The sequence below is a fragment of the Stegodyphus dumicola genome, chromosome 2 (genome assembly GCF_044657685.1).
Source record: "Stegodyphus dumicola isolate Sdum_Otavi_A_Nest chromosome 2, ASM4465768v1".
In the NCBI taxonomy this organism is placed as follows: Eukaryota; Metazoa; Arthropoda; class Arachnida; order Araneae; family Eresidae; genus Stegodyphus; species Stegodyphus dumicola.
Window position 1 is genome coordinate 254,718,882 of NC_140769.1, and position 22,697 is coordinate 254,741,578.

The window sequence follows — 22,697 nt, forward strand, 5'->3', positions numbered from 1 at the left end:
TTTCCAAATCAAAAAATAAAAGTCTAACAAGCAAAATACCGCTCAGCCGGTCACTCTCTTGAAAAGAAGAGTCACGTCCAATCACAATGATGCACTTTTTCCAACTTTCGCTGTGAGGTAGTAGTAGTAAGTAGGACCAGCACTTCAAAATGGCGGACGTCACACTTGAATTTCGCCTAAATATTTATACTACGTGCGCCGAGCTTGTAAGCAATCACATTAACATAATTAAACATTAAGATTTAACCATTTCGAAATGCAATTTAAATATTATTAGTACTTTTATTAGCATTATTATTATTATTAGCAAAATTAGCATTCCGAATGATAGGCGAAGTCTTCTCAAGCGGACTCAATACACAATTTTTTTTTCAAAGATTTTACTAACCCTTTTGAAAATCCAAGGCATTGACGCTTTTGAAAATCCAAAGCGTTTTACACAAGACTGTAAAAAGGGCGTAGTGTAAAACATTACATTTAAAATTTTCAGACTTTCTCAAAATATTTTCTTATTTATCAAGAGCAATTATTATTAACCATTTCTCTTATAAATTTCTGAATTTAGTTGTTTTAATGTTCAGTTGTTGAAAGTTCTAAACAACCTGTTCGTTAGGGGAAAATATGTCATATGTAGGGAAAAAGCAAGCTTATGCATCTGGCAACATTTACACATTCAAGAGTAGCTGTACAATGCCGACATCTTGCTATAAACAAGAATGTCCTTGAAGAATAAATGTTAAATGAACGGAAATCGCATGAATGATATGCTTAAGTAAGTATTTTTTCATTTTATTTGATCTTCTTTATCGGAGAATTCAAATTGATGTATTATTTGTATTTATTTCTGAACTTGAGCACTGCACAAATGTGTTGGTTTAATAACTGTCTCAAGTGTAATTAGTAGGTGAAGTTCTGGAATTTTGTACCCTAGTATTTCTCATGTATTTATTGCATTCTTGTGGTAATCACGTGGTATATCCATATTAGATGAATAGAACTTCGTCTTCATATTGCATTAAACGCTGCATTCTGGGATGATGAATTCTGAAATTTCATTAAAATTTTATTTTCTTTGTCACTATATGGTTATGTAATTGTTTGTAAATTTTTGTAGATAAGCATGCTTATTTTAGCACCTAAATTAAATGCGCCTTAACAGTATGTAATAACATATTCTGTAATGAAATTAGCTGTCTTTTCATATTCCGTAATTAAAATATTATTACATATTTTCACATTAATTAATTATTTTTAAAACTTTTGTGATGTTTTCACACCAAAATCAGAACAATGGTTTCTTTGTAACCATTGTTCTGATTGTATTTAAATTTTATATTGTTTATTGATTATGTGTTTTATAAATCTTGAATTTGTTTAACCATGCAAATTTTGTTTTAGAGGCTAAGAAAAAGTTTATAGAATTTTTTAATTGAATTTTGTTGAATTTATAAATTTCATACTTTGAATTAAATTACATTTAAAAATTTCATTGAAAATGTACTTTTTATTATCATAAGATAGTTAAGAGAAATAAGTCAATCACTTTAAAGATGTTTTATATGTATTGTGAATGCATTTTTGTTTTCAGACTCTTGGCTGAAATGCTTTCAAATATGTATAAATACTTTGATATGATTTATATAGCTTCACAAATTGATTTTTTTCCTGAGTTTTTTTTTTTTTTTTAAATTTTTTTAATATATCTTTTGCACGTTTGTAGAGGTATGAAAACCAACATGCTAATTTATATTTTGTTTTTATTTGCAGATTAAGAAGAGTCCAGAAGATTAAGGAAATCAAGCCAAGGAAATCTAGCTGAATAGCTCAAAGCAAATGTAATAGCTCAATCTATTACATTTAATCTCAATGAATATAAAAGTCATTTAAATGCCAGATCAATCAAGCACTAATTCGACTTAATAATGTTTTTTAAATAAAAGATTTATTGTCATTTGTGTTTCTTATACATTGTCTTGCCTTCTTCCATTAAAATATTTTGTATGAAATCAGTCTTTCTTTAATGTGTCTGAAGTATCAGTATGGAAAATGTTCAAAATGGCACTTGGTGTGCATTACCCGATTTATGCCCTATTTTATTACTCTAAATTAGAGGTGGATGTGCTGTATGTAAGGGGGTAGAGAAAGTTGTTTGTATGCTAATAATTGTTTAGGCAATTTTTTATTTTACTTATTTCGGAATTAACCTTAGCTTCAGTAATTAATATTATGGTAGGCATGGCATTGTGTAAATTGGTTCCATCATTGATTTGTTATATGTAATGGAAATTGTTTCATTACTGTGACATTTGTGTTTGAATACTGTATATAAAACAAAAGTTTTGTACATTTGTTTTTGTGAATGAAGCAGTTCAAAAGAGAAGTAAATAAATATATTATTCTGTAAAAGTTGTGTTGTCTTATAATTTGTCATATGTGATGCTAATACCCGAACTGTGTATGTATATAGATATATATATACACACCCACCCTGTACAGCATGATTGAATGTGCTGCAAATCTGTTGAGCTGTTGTTTAGTTGGTAATTATTATTGTTATTATTTGCTTTCAAAATATACTAATTTAATTGGCTGCATATTTTCTCCATTTGATAATTTTTTAGAATACATATGGAGCATATTTGGCATCCAACCTGAATGTTTACAAATCTTTTTTTGTTTCAGTTCCTAGCAAAAGTATTAAAAGAATGTTTCTGCTGTGATGTGGAATCTTGCTATATTTTAAATGTTTGAAAAGGTATTCTTTATATTACATTGGTATTTTTTAATTTGTTAATTATTTAGATGTTAAATAAAAATATTTATATTCCTGATTGGGTTTTAACTCTCCCTGTTTGTGTGCATTTGTATATGTTGTACAACAATCAATATCTATTGTAAAATGCCTAAAATTGTAATTGTTATATTTAAATCCTTGAAAAATTTATAAATTGCAACTTTAATTAAATATTTGGAGAATTACTAGTTATCTTTTATCAATACGTTAGAAGAAATGAAGATGTTAATGGACTAATCTTGTAATGCATGTTGAAATGTTTGTATTAAATTCAAGTACACGATTCTAACAGCCTTAGTAAAAACGTATTTGCTTATTTTAGAAGTGCAAAACAAGGAAAAACAGCATAGTGTTAAAGGCTGTAATAGTTTTGACTATATTTTGAGCTAAGAAGTTTTTTTTTTTTTTCTTTTTCTTCCACCGGAAGAATCTTTTTCGATACTGCTGTGCTTTCTTATTGGGACAATGATGGTTCAGTAAAGTTATTGTTTCCAGACAGTTTAAACTATTACAGTGATCAGATGACTAGTGTAAAATATGCAACAAAGTCATTTTCTTTAAAATGTTTTCAAGAATCTTAGCATAGGCCAAGTGTATGCATTTGGGTTGATTTGATTTTGAAGATGACTAAGCAATACTTTTTTATAAGTATTATCCATGATGTATTATTCTTTTAGTTTTTACATTTAATGAAATAAAAGCAAATGTAAATCAAAGATTTGAAAGTGCTTATTCTTTAATTTCTACTAATTTTGCTTAATATCTCTAATTGTAATTCCTGTAATCAAAAGAAGTATTAATCCTAATATTTATCATATTACAACCTTGAACAACTTGGATTTTCCCCAGAAATGTCTTAAATCTATGTTTCTTTGTGCTTTTGCTTGAAAATTTTTGTTTTAATAAAAAGGGATATGTAAATTTAAAGATGTTTCCTGATATCTAGTATTCTCCTATATCCCTTATTAGTAAAAAAAAAAAAAAAAAAAAACTGGGTGACAGGAGTCTATAAAATAACATAACTTATTTGCAAGAATGTATCAGAAATGATTACATTTATTAGTGATATTTCTCGTATCAGGTAGTGTTAATGTTTACTGTAAGCTATCTGTAATATGCAAATATGTATAAATTAACAGTCAAGTTATTTTTTTTTAATTAGTCAAGTTAAGTTTTTCAGCTTTTTACCAACTGTAATAGTAATTTTGAGTTTATATTTTCGTATAATGTGCTAATAATCCAATGAATTTCCTCTTTATTTTAGGTGATTACAGAACTCCGAGGTGATATTAGAATATTTCAAGTCCTTAAAAATAATAAGTCATTCCTGCAGTATATTTAAGTGGCTGAAAAAAGTTCTTGTGCGTATAATGAATTTTCTGTGAAACTGGGTAATATAATTTATCTTAATTATGTGTTCTTCAAACACATATAAGAAGATGATATTTATTAGAAAAGTAAAAATGCATTACAGAAAATATGAACATGATATTTAAGAATTCTAAGATGTCTGATAAGACTTCTGTAAATCTGGCTAATAAAATAAATGGATCGTCCGATAACTCACAGATGTTATCATCTGTACTTAAAGGTAAAGTAGAAAGTAATACTGCATATCCTGATGTGCAAGTTCTTGCAACAGTAGCAGGTCGTGAATTTCCAGAGAAAGCTAGGATTTTACCCAGTTCATCAACATGTGGAGAAGATGTTGCTTTCCTCCAGTCTGATAGCTCTCAGATTTCTTTTAACTCTTCATGTAGCTTAGATAATACAAAGTTGATTAAAAAAAGGAAAAGGCCGAGAAAGTCAGTTTATTGGCGTAATAAGAAACGTAAAACTAAAAAAAAAAATTCCAGTAATAATCAACTAAAACCTGTAGATTTATCTACAGAATTAACGTTGAATGAAAAAATAGATTCAGATTCTTCAGATACTATTATTCTAGATGATACTGACCTTGAGAATAGTATTCAGAAATCTTGGAATGGACTTGCTGAAGATGAAGGAAGCCCATACTTAGGTACGTTATTGCCTAGTAAAGGTATGATGACGCGTGAAATGCTAGCATGCTATATTTCGTTACCAAAATTGGAGGGATCCGACACACGAAGTTCTGTTCCAACTCGGAATCATTCTTATAATAAACAGTTGAATTATATGGAATATTCAAATGGAACTGAAAGTGGAATGCTTACTAGGTTAGAAGGAAACAATTCTTTACCAATTAAAACTGAAGAAGATTCATGTTTAGATGACACTGCTCCTGTTTTGGTCCCTATCAAACAAGAAATTGATGATTCTGTCTGTGATGCAACGAATGAATTGCCACCTGTTCTTCAGCATGTACCCAGTGCATTGCAAGCGTTATCTGTTCAGAATAAAAACTCATCAAAATGTGATATTTTATATGGTCCAGAATCTTCATCATTTCACTTTCCAGTTGTGCAGAACAATAATGGCAACATTGATTGTAATATTGCGGAAAAAACAAAAGGTCGATCTCGTGGAAGAGGTAAAACTAGGCAGATTCGTGGAAGAGGTGGAGGTAGAAAAGGATCAAGGTCAAATGCAAATACTCCTCAAACAATTTGCAGTGGTGCAGAATTTGATAATTTTTTAGTACCTTCTGAATTGGAGACAATCACAGATTCTTCATTACCATGTAAAAGTCCAGTGGAATGCGGTCCATCTAACTTTAATCAAACTGTTTCCAGAAAAAGGGGAAAATCAAGAACTGTTAAAAATGTACAGCGGCAGAAATCATCTGCAGATAATTTGGGTAAAGGCAGTATGAATAATACAAAATGTGAAAATCAAACTCAGATTCCAAAATTTGAAACTGAAGCAAATAAAGCATATGTATTTATGTCATTTGAAGAAGATGTGAGTGAAAATCATGATGATACAACTTATCTTTCAGCAATAAGGATAAAAGAAAGTAAAAATAAATCTGCATGTAAAGAGTATGCTAATTATTCAAGTGTTTCAGTGAATGATCCTCATGAAAAGCAAATTCAGTTATTGAATACAAATGAAACTTCTACTGCCTGTACTTCTGAACAAAAAAGGAAATTAAGCAATAAAAATAATTCCACCATAAAAGCAAAACCTGGTCTTAGTCTCTATAATTTTAATGCTTTAAAAATTAAAAAAGAAATTATAGATTATGGAAATGAAGAGTCTGTACAGAAGAACAAATCTGAAACAAATCATAATCGCCATATTTCAAATAAAAATAATGAAACAGAATCAGCATATGAAAATAGTGCAGTGAATACTTCGTGTAAACAATCAACTGGTCCCAGTTCTTTATTAGAAATGCATGATACTTCTAATGTGATAGGATTAGGATCTTCTGAAAACGTACTTTCTAGATCAGAGCAGCAAATTCCTGTTAAATCTTTAAACTGTATCGAAATAAAGAAAGAGCCAATAGATGATACTGAAAATTTATTATCAGCATCAGAAAAGAACTGTAACTTAGCTATAAGTAATTTAACTGCAAAACATAATTTGTGTTCTTCAGAATCTGTGATTCCAAATAAAGCTTTTGTGCTAAAGAAAAGTTTAGATGTAGAAAATCAAGATTCAGCTATATCTGGAAAATTCTGGGAACAGAAACTCAAGTGTAGTACTGCCAGTACTCAGAATTTAAAGTTAAGTGAAGATGTTAATCCTATTTCTCACTGCCAAAATAAAAAGTGTGCTGGAAATGTTAATATCCGTTATATTGATTTAGAATCTGAGAAAGAAATCGATAATATTTCAGGTCTTCCCATTGCATCAGATGCGGCTTGTATACCAGCTTCTGACTCTTCCAATAAAAAAGACAAGACTGGAAATGCTGAAGCTCTTAAAAGTACTACTAAAAAACAGAGCATTCTGTGTAGTCTCCTAACAAATTCAAAATCTCCTAGCCCAAATCTTCCTTTTGAATCAGCCATACAGAAGTCTGCTTCTGATTTATACCTTCCTCCTATTGTTTCTATTAAAAAAGAGCCAGTTGATGAAGAAATCCCTTTAGATTCATCTAGAAATTATCTATTTAATCAGTCATCCTGCAGTGAAAGCAATTCTAACAAACTCCCAGAAACAATAAAACCTGGTAATGCTGTTCAAAGCATATTAGAAATGTCAGGCAGTAGTTTATCTGTGCAAAGTTTACAGTCCTGTGAAAAAGTTGATTTATTGCAAATTTCACCGGAAGCATCATTAAACACATCCAGTTCTTCAACTTTTCCTATTAAAATTAAACAAGAACTAACTGATACTGATAATGCTTCATTTAACGAAGTTTCTGCATTTAATACAGTTAAGCTTAACATTTCTAATACAGGTCATCAATCACCAGTTGGGAGTGGAAGTAATTCCCATACTGATGCATTTTCTAGTCAGCAGTCAATTTTAAATGCCAGTCAAATTCCAAGCATTCCTGAAACCATTGAAAATATTTTGAATACTTTAAATTATAAACAGAGCTCAACTAGTACTTCTGAAAACATCTCTAATTTAAATTCTCATTTATGTTCAGACAACATGCAGTTTAATCATAGCACAAATTCAACAGACAACTGTACAGATATACCACATAAAGATTTTTGTTCTTTACTTCCGTCTGCTGTTAAAATTAAAAACGAACCATGTGATGATAATTCTGCTGGTATTTGTGTGTTGAATCAAATGTCCAGCAATGAAAGGATTGTCAGTGGATCACCTTTGCCTGAAGTAACTTTTAGAACTCATGAAAGCAATAGTTCTAATACTAGGGAAACAATTGAACATGCAAGTCAGATATTTTCTGATGATTCTAATTCTTTGCATATTGCTGCTGCAATTAAAAAGGAGCCTTGTGATGATACTTCATCAGTTGAAGAAATACCTATATTTAAAAAAGGAACAGCTACATCTGAGAATAAAGAGTGTGACTTAAGTACCATTTGTAAAGTTTCATTAACAGAAAATATATCAGTCATTTCTGAGTCATCTGATGCTGAATCCAGTATTGCTAAACAATCGGTAACTGATCATTCAATTGGAGATATTTCTGGGAAAATAAATTCTAATTCCTGCTCAAATTCGGAATCTGATGTAGTGTTCTCATCATCTACAGAAGTTAGTAAAAATGATGCAAAAAAATTAAATAATGTACCTTCTCATAGCACTGCTTCCTTAGTTACTGTAATTCAGTCCATAGAATCTGAGTCAGGGAATTCTTGTATACAAGAAAGTGAAAGAAAAAAATCTCTTATATGTGACTCAAATAAAATCACCCCAGAAGTTTCTCAGTCAGACTGTCTTCCTTCACAAGAGTCTCAGTCTCTTGCAGTCGGTGCATTTACATCTCCAGTTCAACCTCAGATAAGTATCGGGAGTGATAAGCATGCCTTACATGAAATTTCATGTAACGAAAAGAGTGTTGTGGAAGTCTCATCAAATTTAAATAAAGAAGAATCTTTAAAAACTGTGAAGAGTTCTCATTTGCTTTCTGATTCAGTTAGTACTTCTGATATATCGCATCACTGTTCTAGTATTGACTTGGTTTCTGAAGCGAAAAATATTCCTCTTTTACATGATAATTCTCCTTCAAATCGCAAACTTCCATGTGAAGAAACAAAACTTGAAAAGTTTTCCTTAAAGGAAGTACCATCTGATAACTATACAGCTAACTTAGAAAAGAAATATAAATCTTTATATATGTATCCTTATCCAGCTGATGCATCATTGGGCCCCCTTAGGCGTAAACATAGATGCCGATCTAATCTTTATGCCAGAATAAATCCCTTATCCCTTAATTTAAGTTTAGAAGAAGTTGTATCTCGATTACGCTGTGCTGAAAGTAAAGCTGCAACTTTCCAGAATGAATCTGAAGATACAGTCAAATTAATAATATATCCACTTATGGAAGCAGAAGCAGAATGTTATCACAGAATATTGGGTATAGCTCCTTCTCAAAAATTACTCTCCAAATGCTATAAACCTTCAAAATTATTACCTGCAGATAATGAGAATTTTCCAAAAGTTGGGTTTCTTCCAGTATCCAGTTCAGATGTGGATGATAAGGGTATTCCATCACTTCAAGCTAATATTAATCAAAATACTGTCTATGGAAAATTCTTTGAAAACTTTAATCCTGATGAAGTCTCTGAAGATATGGTAAAATATGATAATCCTAAACAAGGTGATTCATCTAATTTAGTTGCAGAAAAAGGTGAAGCCAGTGATCAATTTAAAACATTTCCTACCTTAAAGTCTAGGCAAGATAAGGTGGATTTTGTTGCAAGTGTTAATGATTTTAAGGTATCAGAGCCTGAGAAATTGAGCAATTTGTTTTCAGATCTTGCACAAAAATTTAATTCATTCACCAATAATTCTATAAAGATTGATAATATTGGCTCCAGAGTCTCTGAAGTTGCTTATTGCACGAAGGAGAGTTACATGAATCTTGATGCTTATAACGTGGGAGAAGTGTTATCTGATAACAGTAATTCATTTGTTCAGAATTTAGAAATTGGTATGGAAAATAAAATAATAGGACCATCAACCGAAAATAAAGTACAACAGGATGTAGATTGTACTGACATTAGCAAGGACATGCTTTATAGTATCATTCAGAGTACTCAGTTGACATCTGTAGATAATTTTATGCCACTGAATGATCAGACAGAGTTATCATCAGTTATTTCAGATAATAAAAATACATATTCGGATTCACCATCTGTTGTTAATAATCCTCTGCAGCCTGTAATTGAGAATTATAATGAGTTATTTGTTAATAATGGAATTGCCAAATGTAACAACAATCTCAAGGAACAGGATGCTGCTTGGCCAGATAGTGCAGTTTCAAATAAGTGCTTGGAGAAAATTGATATACCTATTTCTGAACTGTTGAAAATAGTTCAGACTGCTGAAAGTTTGCATTCAAATTTGACTCAAAATATCATTTCATCAGATACTCCTGATTATATTCATAATGAAGCTACTAATAATAAGGACATAATGCTGTTAAAAAATACAGCATTAAACTATAATCATTATGACTTAAATTATTCAGATGTTATGGAGCAGTCTGTTCACTCAAAAATTCCCATAATCCATGAATATGACCACAAACCAGCAAGATTTTGTGAAGATAATATTCCAAATGTCACCCCAGATAGAGTTTGTAATGAAAGTGCCAATAAAACTTCAAATAATATTCCTGTTAGTGATTCTGAAAATTTATCTGACGATGGTGCAGATTATATTGATGTGGATGTGGCCACCAGAAGTGATGAAGAAGATAATTCAAACAAACAGCCTAGCAGTGATGAAAAAGAACTACTTAAAAGTGAGCCTAAATATAAAAGCAGGTGGGAAAAAATCATGGAAAGAAAAACAGTTGAACCTGAATCAAGAGGAAAAGGAAAATTAAATGAACATTTATTGAAAGAATGTTTTCCTGTTTCTGAAACTATAAGTGGTAAATTATGTAAAAAAAGTACAAAGAGTGAATTGACAAATTCCATCAAGAAATCAAATAGTCTTGATGTGTCTAAAAACTTAAGAAGAACTAACCTAGAAAAAAGATATGCAACTTTTGATGAATCTAAAAAACTGAAGAAATATAAAAACAAAAGACCCAAAAAAGGTTATAGAAATCAGAAATGTACAACTAATAAAACTGTGACTTTTATGACACCATCTTTGTTTTCACCCGACAAGGTTGTTAAAAAGTTTGATCCCAAAAGAGAAAAAATGCCCGACTCGCCTAAGATTATCGAGACCAGAGAAAAATCAAGCGATAGTCATGGTAAACGTTTTTATGGGAACAGAGTGACAAATCGAGGCAGTTTTTTAACTCAGTCATCCGTTAGTCAGCCACCTAAATTTAAAAAGTTGCCATACAAAAGTAATTCTAAAAATAATACACTTAGAGTTAAAACAGATGAATTCCATTCAATGGTTCAGTCTCCAGAAATAGAAATAATTTCTGACAGAAATAAACCGAGAATTAGAACTGAAGACAAACATCAAGTAGCTCAGTCTTCAGAAACAGATATGTTTCGTCACAGAAGTGTCTTGAATAATCCTTCATATGAACGAGTTAGTGAGTTGAGTTATGACACGAAGAATGTAAGAAAACCTGTGAGTTACCCAGTTTACAGACGGAAAGTGAATTATTCTGATACAGTTGATCCTCTTTATTCTTCTGCAAATCCAGCAACACACATAGTAAACAACTCCATTTTAAATACACCTTCCAGCAATTTTTCTGAAACGTATCTTCCTAACAGACCAAAAATACAAGAGATTCCTCCAGTGCCTTGTTCTACAGTGATCAATCATCTAAAAGCCAGTACGCAGTTTAATAAAGAACATTTTATTGAAGTTAATATGTATAAAAATTCTTGTAGATCTGATCCTAGACTTCAACCGTACAATTCCAGGGTTGCTCCTATTTCCCCAGAAATAATAACTGATCGTTTGATGCCAGTTTTCCACACTACGCAGCCAAATGCTTCTCCTGTCGATTTTGGTTTCGATACTTCTAGTTTAAGTAATCCTGTTCTTGTTGGTGCAACTATCCCTATACCTGTTACCCAAACAACACAAAGCTCACAGCAACAGTCAGCAAGGTTGAAAACTAGTAGATGTATATGTCTTCCTCCAAGGCACATGAAAGCATCTGTTGGAGAAAAGATTTTTGAAACAATAAATGTTCTTTTATTAATTTTGGAATGGAATGTTGACTGGCTTGTACAGCAGCAAAGAAATCATGACCCTCCTCCTATATCAAAATTAGTTAAAAAAGTTAAAAACAGCTATGAAAGTATGGAAGATTATTATAATACATACTTTCCGTTATTATTGCTGGAAACATGGCAGAGAATTTATGTGTCATGGACACGCTTGCATCAAGCTACACCATACTTTTGTGAAATAACATCATATACAGTTGAAACTCATTATATAAATGTTGAGTGCAGAACTGTTTATAAGAGTTCAGATGTTGATAGAGGGATATTTCCTGAAGAAGGGAATATTATAGTAGTGAAGTTTGCCACTGTAGGAAAGGGAGGGATTAAAATTCTAGGATATGTTACACATGTTAAAGTTAAACATTTTAATCCTGAAATGGAACCTGACAATGTATGTTATAAGACTCTCAAATACAGTGCAGGAGATCAGTTGCAGTTGATTAAATTGTCTTTCAAGGGTGCTTATTCATCAGAAGATTTCGACAAAAAGCAACTTATTCGCATTCAGGTGCTTTGCAATATCAAGTCCACTTTAAAACAGAATGATGCTTTATTAAATTTACAAGTATCCCCTTTATATGCAAATATTCTGAATCCTTTAGAAGATGGGTTACGGACAGTAGCTCTTGCTGCGCGCCATCTTCAGAAAGCAGCTGATAAAGTGTCTGAATGTGTAAGAGAGGTTATGAAAGGTATTTTATCACCCCATCCACTTCCTTTGCTTACTGTTGTAAAATCATTGCCATCATCTGATCGTTTGTTGATTTTGCCTCAATTAGTGGAAAGGATGAAATCATCTTATGCAACTAAAGTACTGTTATGTACCAGAACTACAAAAGCTTTAACAGATATTGGATTTAATCTTGAAGATTCTGAAGTAAAAGTTGTGATTATTGGTAAAAGAGGTGATGTTCATCAAAAACTGAGAAAGTATATGTTAGATGATCTTGCTGCAGCGGACATCTCTGCTAAATCAGGTGAATTATCAAATGAAAATAAGACTCATTTAACCAAAGATCAATCAAAGACTGAGCTACTTCTGACTACTAAGAAACGCATAATTAGTGAATGTGATGTTATTTTGTCTCAAATTCGTAATTGCCATGATGAACTTATTATACAGGCATGTGCAGAATTTGATCATATTGCCCATATGTGTTGTATTATAGATGAAGCAAATTTGTGTACAGAACCTGAAATTTTAATCCCACTTTTATATGGAATTAGTAAATTAATTTTGATTGGTGATCCTGATATACCAGCAAAAGTTTGCTCCAAAACTGCAAGTTCTTATGATTATAACAGATCGTTGTTTCACAGAGCTTATGATTTAGATTTAATTGAAGATTAATTTATAAATTATTTTTGAACATTGTCTACTTTATGATTAAAGCAAAATTTTAGTTCCTTGACCTTGTTATTTCAATTGAACATTCAAAAATAAAATTGCATTTTAAATTTGGCTAAAATTTTGAAAGGAACAAAAAATGTTAAAGGTTTTATATTTATCATTTATTATAAAATTAAATTTATATTTTTCATTTTTATGAAATTTTAGGTACTGTTTCATTCAAAGTGTTCATTTTGTTATTATGTACGTATATAAATTACATTCAGATTTACTTAAAGAAATCTTCAATATATCATTTATGCCATAAAAATAATTATGCAAAACTTATAAAATATATCAGAATATGGCATTGCTTTCTTATAATTAAAGTCTTTTATTTTGCCGGACAATTTTATGTTGAGTAAAACTGCAATTACTGTTTGACAAACCAAGTGCCATCCATGGTTTGTGCTTCCCAAGCATTAAATACTTCTAGTTATATAGGAATTTGTAATATGCAGAACAAAATATTTTGTGTGCCATATTATGAATTCAATAATTGTTTATAAAAATATAAAAAGAGTATAACATTGAAAGTTGTATAAAAAAATTAAAAATGTGTGTTTACTCAAGTGTCAGTAATTTTCATAAAATATATTCTTTGTACTTTTTGAAAATCGTTTGGTAAATATATGAATCAAAATAATCCTTAATTTATCTCCTACTCCTCTCCCTACAAAAAATGTGGCACATTTGTGGATGCCCCCCCTATATTTAGTTTCAGTATACTTTCTTAACACAATTTTTCATTCTCAGCATCTGACTAAAAAGTGATGTAGAACATTTAACAGACCTTTTAACATCCATATTTTGATCGCCTTGTATTTATAGTAATGCATATGTGTCCAGAATACATTTCTCTAAATTATTTCTATTTTGATTGTATAATTTTTTATTATATCTATTCTATATTTCATGCCATTTTGTCTTTCACATATAAAGAATTTTGGAATAATTCACATTTGTTGCTTTCATGTTTAATATTGCACAGGGCCGTAGCTAGAGGGGGGCAAGCAGGGGCATCTGTCCCCGGGCGCAGAATCCAAAGGACGCCAAACTGATATTACGACATTTTAGAATTAAATGTTTTCCATCCTTGGCAAGCAGTAAGGGGCACGAAATCTTCAGTTGTCCCTGGGCGCTGAAAACCCTAGCTACGACTCTGATATTGCATCTCTTGAATTAAAATATAAGAATGGTGAAAAAAGTATTTAAGATTACTGAAATTACTGCAAACTTAAGAATTATTAGCAGAAGTGTTTCAAGTCATTATAAATCTAAACATATATTTAAACAAAAAAGCAGCCTCAGACTGTCACAGAATTCTAACAAAATGATTTATTTCATGGATGATCAGATGTAAGTTTTTCTTCTTCAGAAGCAAAACTCTTTACCTCTAAAAAAAAAGGGAGTTTATGAGATTGCCCTCAGAATATCACCTGTGTCAGAATTTGGCATTGGTATGCGTCTCTTTCAGTTAGCTATGAAAGTATATGATTGTATCAATCATGTTTGCCTGTTTTGTTTGCCAAGTTTTACCTCAGATTTGGCCCCATATGAATTTTGAAATAAGTTGTTTAAATTGTAGTTTTAATTTTTAAGTGTATTTGTATTGCCGAAATGTTTTTGTTGAATGTTGAAAATATAAAATTTATGTTACAATGAGGGTTATATTATATATATTTAATGTTATTTTTAAGGAGCATTTCATTGTGTATTACATAGAAATAGCTTGTGAAAGTTTGTTACTGTCATTTCATCTTCTGCTTTTTAGCTATGTGTAGGTTGTTTTTCATATTTATTTACAGTTTCTGTTGCACTTTTGCTGATATTATTATAATTTTTAATATGATATTTTTTCCACTTCTTGGTTATAATATATGGCATATTTACCTCTTTTTTGCTGTAAGGTAGTGAAAGCTTATTATCTATTGCAATAGGTCACATATAAATAAGTCTGTTTAAAATTAAGATGCCATCCAATAGATCCAGTAATCATGTCTAGTTTCTTTCAAAATATAATATAGGGCAAGGAAATGGAGAGAAAATATGGGTATGTGCAGGTATCACCTGTGTAGCTGCAATCCTTATAAATCTGTTCTCTCTCTCTCTCTCTTTTTTCATGGTCCTGAAAAGTTACTAATTTCTTACATGTGATCTGTTGCAGTAATAGGAACAATATGCACATTTATGTACGATTGTAGATTTTGTAAATTTCTATCCATAAAACCAAATAATTCCCCTCCCCCCAAAAAAAAGATTGGGGGTGGGGGAAGGGAAAACTTATGAACAAGTTTGTCTTTTATAGAATATTTAAATACTGAGCAGATAATATCAGCAAACATTCAAAAGTGCCAACATTCCCATTTTGTATGGAGACTTCCAATTTTGTGATTTGGAGATCCAGTTTATAATGTATATATATATTTTTTTTTTACTTAAAATTTCACTTTTTTTTTTTTTTTTTAAACTTAAAATTTCACTTTTTTTTTTTTTTTTTATCTAGCTGAATGGCAGATACACAAGTCACATAAAATAATGAAATTTGATGAGATTCTTAGGTAGGATCTAGGAACTGGGTTTCTTTTTTAACCAGAATTTGTCAGGATTTCTTTTTGAAGACTTAATAATACAAATAAACAATGCATATAAGAAAGAAGCTTGTGGACTAGTCAAGGCAGTTGCATCTTGTGTTATTGTAACATCCATATCAAAATTGTATCTAAATTAAAATTAAAAAAATAATAATTATTTGCATCCAATAGCTTAATCTCTTGTGTATGAAATGGTTTAATTCACCCTCCTCCCGTATTGCACAGACACCATACATTTAATATTCCTTTTCTGAGATCCGAAACGTAGGGCCCAAGAGCCGAACGATATGTCAGCCAACAACGCTAACCATTTTATCAATCAAGGTGGCTTCTTTGAAAATGTTATGTTCCAGTTCTTCAGTGAGCATCATGTGCCACTGCTGATCATCTGGCATATACTAATTAGTGAATACAAAGCTCATCCAGACTGTTCTTTGCATTGTTTCAATGCTAAGCAGTGTAAATTTCATGTGTTTCAAGAAACTGTTGAAAAATGTCCAGTATTTTTTCTTAAGTATGTTTGAACCCCCTTACAAAAAGTTATGTGCTTTTAAAAAATCATATGTTGATGACTTTTCCATGAAATAGTTCATCACGAAAACCCAATGCATTTTATGGTGTTCCTTTTATTACCGATTGTTCGATTTTGCTGGTATTTTTAACCACAAAAAACACGTGGAAAACTTTATTAACAATACCTATGGTAGTAACAATACCTATGGGCAAAATTATCATATTTGCTTATTAAAGAAAATAAAATTTGCCACTTTAAAATTGTGCAAAAACTGATAACTGAAGTATTTTCTTTTTAAAAGGAGTAATTTTTTTCGTGTAATATTTTTTTATTATGAACATGTAAGAACTAATGATTTCATTTTCAGTAATCAATTTGGCACTACTTACAGGTAGTTCAAATTTTTTTTTTACGAGGATTGGAACTTTAATAATGGCAACTATTTATTTACAAGGAATACAAAAGTGATTCATATCACCATGTTTTACAGTCCTTCAATATAGTCGCTTTAATAGTGGCAACTATTTATTTACAAGGAATACAAAAGTGATTCATGTCACCATGTTTTACAGTCCTTCAATATAGTCGCCAGCATTGTGTACAACCTGTTTCCAACGATGGGGAAGTCGCAGAATACCTGTAGCAGCACCTGCATGTGGCCGAGCATTGTCATGCAAAATGAGAGGAGCGTTCTGCAGAAAGTGTCGCCGTTTTTTTTTTTTTTCAAAGCTGGTCGGAGATTGTGCTCCAAAAATGAGCAGTAATACTGCGTAGTGACGGTCTGCTGTGGGGGAACGGTATGCGTTAGAATGACACCATCACAGTCGTACATGAGAATCACCATAACTTTCACATTGCTGAAGAACATTCAAAATGGTTTAAAGCTGGGGATCTGAGGATCTGGGGATGGTCAAGAAATACAGTAAGATGTTATTTGAGGCTTATCTGAATGGTAGCATGTAGGTTAAAGTAGAGCAAGTAGGTCATTGTCCTGCTGAAATAAGCCATTTTCCTTCCTCAATCACAAAAGCTATGGAAAGCTATAGCTGGTCAGCCAAACACACCAGTGTAGAGCCACCACTTATTTTCAGCTTAGCTCATGTAATCAATGTAACTATTTTTTTTCTCTATCACTGTAAAAAGCAAGATTCGGCATGCCCACATTATTCCCCATCACTCTTGAGACATCAGTTTTTGATGTTCCTACCATTAGACAAGAGATGGAGCTCAGTGATATGATCAGTAGTGGCAGATGTGTAGGATTCCTTAGTTAGCTTTTATAGAATTAAATAACCAGTCAACTTGTTATTTAAACTCTTTCCTCCAACTCCCTCTGTTTGTGTGTGTCTGAATGTGATCTGTCTAATTCCTTCTTTTCAGTCAGTTTGTGCCAGCTTATTTATTGTCATCAGTCGTATGTTGAAAACAGTGATTTCTTTGCTGGGCATTATCATGAATATATGGTTGATTTTTAATTCAACTATGTTAATGAATCCTAGGATTGTTGAATAAATTGTAAAATTATGAAGTCAGTATCATCAAAAGCTTCTTAGGAAATCTAGTGAGGAAAATTGTAGCAGGTAGGATTGACAATCATAACAAAAAAGTTTAAAATCATAACAGTTGAAATTATTGTCATGAAATGCTCTGAAATTTTCTTAGATTTTTTTAAATCATGAATAAAAAATTTAAAAAATAATGAGTTTATTTAAATTACTTTAGCAAACAATAAGACAGTTTATAAGTAATGAGCATAACCAGCGATTTTATATTTCAACTGCTTTTACTCATGTTTGTGTGATTAATTTTAATTATAAGAATAACGTACTGTTCTGTTACCAGGACAGCCCACCAGCGGCCGAGCGGTAAAGACGCTGAACACTGGTAGTTCGGTCCGAGGTTCGAATCCCGCGAACGGGCTGGCTGCATGGGCGTTTTCGTGGTTTTCCCCATGTGTAACGTGTATACGAGCCAGTTTCCCTTGGAAAGTCCTCCACGAAGGCATCCCTCCCTTTAGGCAGATAGCCCTTGTGTGCTTTGCCGTAATTGAATAACCTAACCTAACCTGTTACCAGGACAGATTGAGAAATGTATGTATGCATGTGTGTATAGATGAATGTGTTCATATATGTATGCATATGCACATAGTTGTATACACACATACATATGTGCTTACATATATACATTTTTAATCTGGTCCTGATAACAGAAGAATACTGATTAAATAGTACTGTTATTATGTACAAATAAATAGCAAGGAAATTTTAATTAGTATACAATACTTTCATTTTGGTACTTAAAATATTTACAAAAGTAGTTTGGTTGCAAACAAAATCCAATTTTACTTTTGAAATAATATGAAGTTTCATTTGAAATGATTATATATTACAAGAATTATAGAATGACTATAACAGTACAGCTGTTCACTGTTACAAATGTATTATCTTCCTTTCTCCTCTTATTCTGCTTTTCTGGTTTGTTCCTACTCCTATTTTTAATTTATGCCCTTTGTTAAATTTTTCTGTTATTTGCAAACCCCTTGTTTCTACAGGGTTTTCTCTGATTTCATTTATAAAATGAATTGCTGGCAACCTAAAATTTAAACAAATGCTGAAAAATGCTTATATTAAAAGGAATTTAGTCGAAAACTTTATCTCAAAATTCTGTTTAAAAAATCATGGCTCTGCCGTAGAATTTCCTAGAAAATGAATTGACATGTAAAGTTAAAAATAATGTGGGATTCTAAGGCATAAATTGTGCCATACTCATCATATAATTTCTGTGATATTTAAATTTTTTTTATCTTTATAATTTCTAATTTTAAAGTTTTTTTTTTTTTTTTTTTTTAAAGCAAGTGCTTTTAAGTCTGCATAGCCTGTCCCAGCCAAGCTAGAGCACTTAGCCATTCTATTACAGTTGTAGTATGTTTCGAATTTTTCTTTTGCTGGTTGTATACCATTCTGTGTCATTTTGTTATTGTTTTTTTTAATATGTACATATAATTTTTCTGTTATTCTGAAGTATAAATCTACTTCTATAGTTTGAGAAAAATCTAGAAATACATACACGCATACATATTTATAATGGATTCTTATTATGGATAGATAAGAGTGTTAGCAAAATTGTTCAGATCATAAAGGTATTCTGGTAAACATTTCTTTTTAATTGAGGTGTTGGATACTTAAGCTTTTATTCAAATCAACATGAATTAATTACATGTAGCTAGCACGCTTGTATACCAGTCAAAAAAGGCTTTTTATCCTAAATAATAGATGCAATATCTTTAGAATGCTTATTTTTGTCTGCCTGCATATTTTATTGAAATTGTTTATAAAGATATATTCTCTTCAGACTAGAAATTGATATCAAAGTTTTGATTACTATTTTTAAGAGGATACAAAATGGTTTAAGTATAGAAAAAATGTCAACTTTTGTTCAATAAATAAATTCCTAATACGTGGTATGAAGTAGTGTTAAATACCATTGTATTACCACATACAGTATGTTTCAACAATGTGTATCAGAAAACTATTAAGTGCAGTTTAAAAAAGTTCTATTTTGGAAATAAGCCTTGATGATGATGCTTATATACTATCATTATCCCATCAACCACCAAAGTTGGTGGATATCCTACCAAATTCTGAGCTGCATTTCTGCCTGTACCTCTTGCAATAAAACATGCATTTCTGTGCGCAATCCACCAAATAGTCACTGCTGCAAAAATATTCCACTTTGTGCTTCATAAGAAGGCTTTCATTGATTTCTACTATTTTGTTAGGCCCTTTACTGGAAGCTTTATTTAGAACAGTATGAGTATGAACTTTCTGCAGAATAATTGTTTCAATCTATTACTATTTTGCTGGCCATATCTATGGCTGTTCTTTTCCCTTCTTAGAGATGTTAATTCTGTCAACGAGCTGTAAATGAACCAAAATGTAGTAAAAAATGTGATTTTATGTCCTTTAAACTTTTCAAGTATTTCCTTAAACTTTCAAGTATTTCTTTTCAAGTGGATATTTTCTTGTCACAATATTTTACATTGTATTGCCACTCTTTATCTGTGGTTTTATCAAACAGGTATTATGAGTGTGTTATGACTTCACGCTTATCCATAATTGGCACTAAATTGTGCTACTTGGCGACAGTTTCTTTGAGCAGATAATATGCAAGTATCTTTACTTGATTATAAATATTAAGAAATTTCTGCTATGTTCATTGTTTTAAAATGAGTACTTTGGAAAAATATTTAATGTAATTTACAAGAGAATTCATGCTTAGATATTGAAGAAATGATATAAATTTGTGTATAATCATTTCTAGGCTATGTAAAACCAAATTTCTTCTACAATGTAATTTATTCAAAAGCTATGCTTCCTTACTGAAATACAGGAAAATATATTTAGAATGTTACATGTTATCTTAAATGATGATTTAATAAAACTAGTTTTTTCTGTGAAATCTTAATTTTCATAAATTATAAATTGATACTTAGTGCTAAATGAAAAAAATAAGTATTGTGGTTTCTATGCAATATAATTGACCAGAATAATTACTGTTGTGTTACAAATTAATAAATATTCATTTTATATATATGTAGTAGTCTTTTAATGTATATGTTGTTTATATAGCATGTGATGAATTTGCATCTTTTATTTGTAAGATACTTTGTTTTGTTTTTTCAAATGATGTGCCATTTGTACATTTATCATGCATTAATATTGTATAATACATCATGTATTTGTTATATATGCAACTGCAAATATGTAATATTTTTTTACTTTGCAACATATTGTACATTTTATCCATTAAACATATTTATTGTAAATTAAAATAATATGGATGAACTCTAATGTGTTATTTTTTTGTCTGATTTCAATTTAATCTGGAGAAACATTGGGCATCCCCCCTCTCTTCATAATTTTATCTTTAATATGTCTTTCATCTCTAATATGCATAGTGGTGTAGGGAGATCTCTTGCTGCCCCTTTCAGAACACTCCAAAAAATCTAATATGTCAAAACAACAGATAGAAAAATAAATAAAATTTTGAAATAAAACTTCAGTTTCAACATTCTAAAATACTATTGTGCTTGTTTTTCTGTTATCAAAATGGTTCATTCTTTCACAGACAGTGCTGCAAGAGTTCTTAAAATACAAGACACTTGTATTTAGGTTATTAGTGCTTCTTAAATGATTCGTATTTAGAAAAATTCTTCTCAAAAGTGAGAAAAATTCACAGCAGTATTTGCAATATTTGTAATTGCATTCTAGAAACTGTATTTTAGTATAATGCAAAATTCAAAGCGACTGTCCTTCCACTTTTTTTTTTTAAATCTTTCCAAGCAATAACAAATAAAATTCTAAAATACAATGAAAATCTTTTAACACGAAACTGAGGGGACCGAAATATTCTTTCGTGCTAAAGGATATTGAAATATATATATATATATTCAACAAAATAAAGTATTAGAGTACATTTTATTTACATAGTATGTATATATGCATGTATTTAATAGATATCAATGAAGCAAAAACATTCAATGAAATTTAATACAAAATTTTTAAGTTTTTTGAAAAACAAAACATTGCGATTTGGGAAAATAATTTGATATTTTTCTTTGCATTATCTTTCTTGGTATCAAATTTTTAACAAATTGTTCAATGTTGTCCATTTTGTTTATTCATTTCACCATTAGAATGTGCATCTAAATAACTGCACAAACTTTTTACGATGTTCCTCATTTCGGATGACTTGGGAACCAAGAGCTGCGTTATTCATTTCATTTTCGTTGTTGGAATCTGCATTAATAATATTCTTTTAGCTTTGAACAAACTCCAAAATGTCTTTCTCTGCCATAATTGGGGCTGCATACACATTATCATCAACTACTGCAGCGAATTCGTCCATTAATACCTAAACTTGCTCAAACTTTTCATTAAGTGTCGGCTTGGTTTCAATATCCTCCTTCTCCATTTCTGTTAGTTCCAAAGAATCTGATACTTTTGAGAATCGTACATGACGAAAACAATTTTCATTCATCCTTGGAGTCACTGAATTCCATGCAGAGTGCAATATATGAAGAGACAGAGACATGCAGAGTGCAACAATATGAACTAAATTCACTAATTTTTACTCGCACTGCGATGTACTCAACACCAAATTCCAAAGTAAACCAATAAAAGGTGAGATGTTTGTAGAGGTGGACAGTGAAAGTAGCTTAGATAAACAAAACTGTCACAGTCTATTCCGAGGGTATTTCAAAGCCAAGTTAGCCTCCTTTCTATGAAACATATGAAACCACCTCTTCACATCCTGCTTAAATCTTGCCTGTAAGGCCGGTGTTTGCCTTATTTTTCTCATTCCCAGAAAGGATATCTTCATGTTAAGAGAAACAAATGCATGAAAATACATAGTAGTTTGTCCGGACTGTTGCATTAATTCCTGTTAACCTATATTTTGTCTTAAGCGTTTTCACATTAAACTTATTTCACTGTAGAAGAGCAGGAATATTGGAATAAGGTAGGGGAGTGAGGAATTCTTCCTTATTTATATCATTATTGTGGTTATAATTTAATTGATATTCATATTTTTAATTACAAAATTTCAATGAAATAAAGAAGGAACAGCTGTTGAATGTTTTTGTAATTTGTTTAGTGTAATTCAATTC

The 22,697-nt window shown here is 30.9% G+C and overlaps 1 protein-coding gene across 2 annotated transcripts; it reads left to right on the forward strand.

Annotated features, from left to right (window-relative positions):
* Positions 1-616: 616 nt before the first annotated feature.
* Positions 617-20,880, forward strand: LOC118196682 (uncharacterized). 2 transcript variants are annotated; one of them, XR_015039844.1, is made up of 5 exons: positions 617-772; positions 1,768-1,835; positions 2,683-2,755; positions 4,059-4,185; positions 15,429-20,880. XR_015039844.1 is itself a non-coding variant. In XM_085812063.1 (4 exons), the coding sequence occupies exon 4, from the start codon at positions 4,274-4,276 to the stop codon at positions 12,881-12,883; it is 8,610 nt and encodes a 2,869-aa protein (XP_085668189.1). In that variant the 5' UTR covers positions 617-772; positions 1,768-1,835; positions 2,683-2,755; positions 4,059-4,273; the 3' UTR covers positions 12,884-12,944. The 2 variants fall into 2 exon arrangements, 1 of the variants encoding a protein (XP_085668189.1); XM_085812063.1 differs by lacking the exon at positions 15,429-20,880 and having other exon boundaries at positions 4,059-12,944.
* The last annotated feature ends 1,817 nt before the right edge of the window (positions 20,881-22,697 follow it).

Coding starts and splice junctions, on each gene's coding strand:
- LOC118196682 (XM_085812063.1), top strand. CDS start 4,274: ATGAACATGATATTTAAGAATTCTAAGATGTCTGATAAGACTTCTGTA.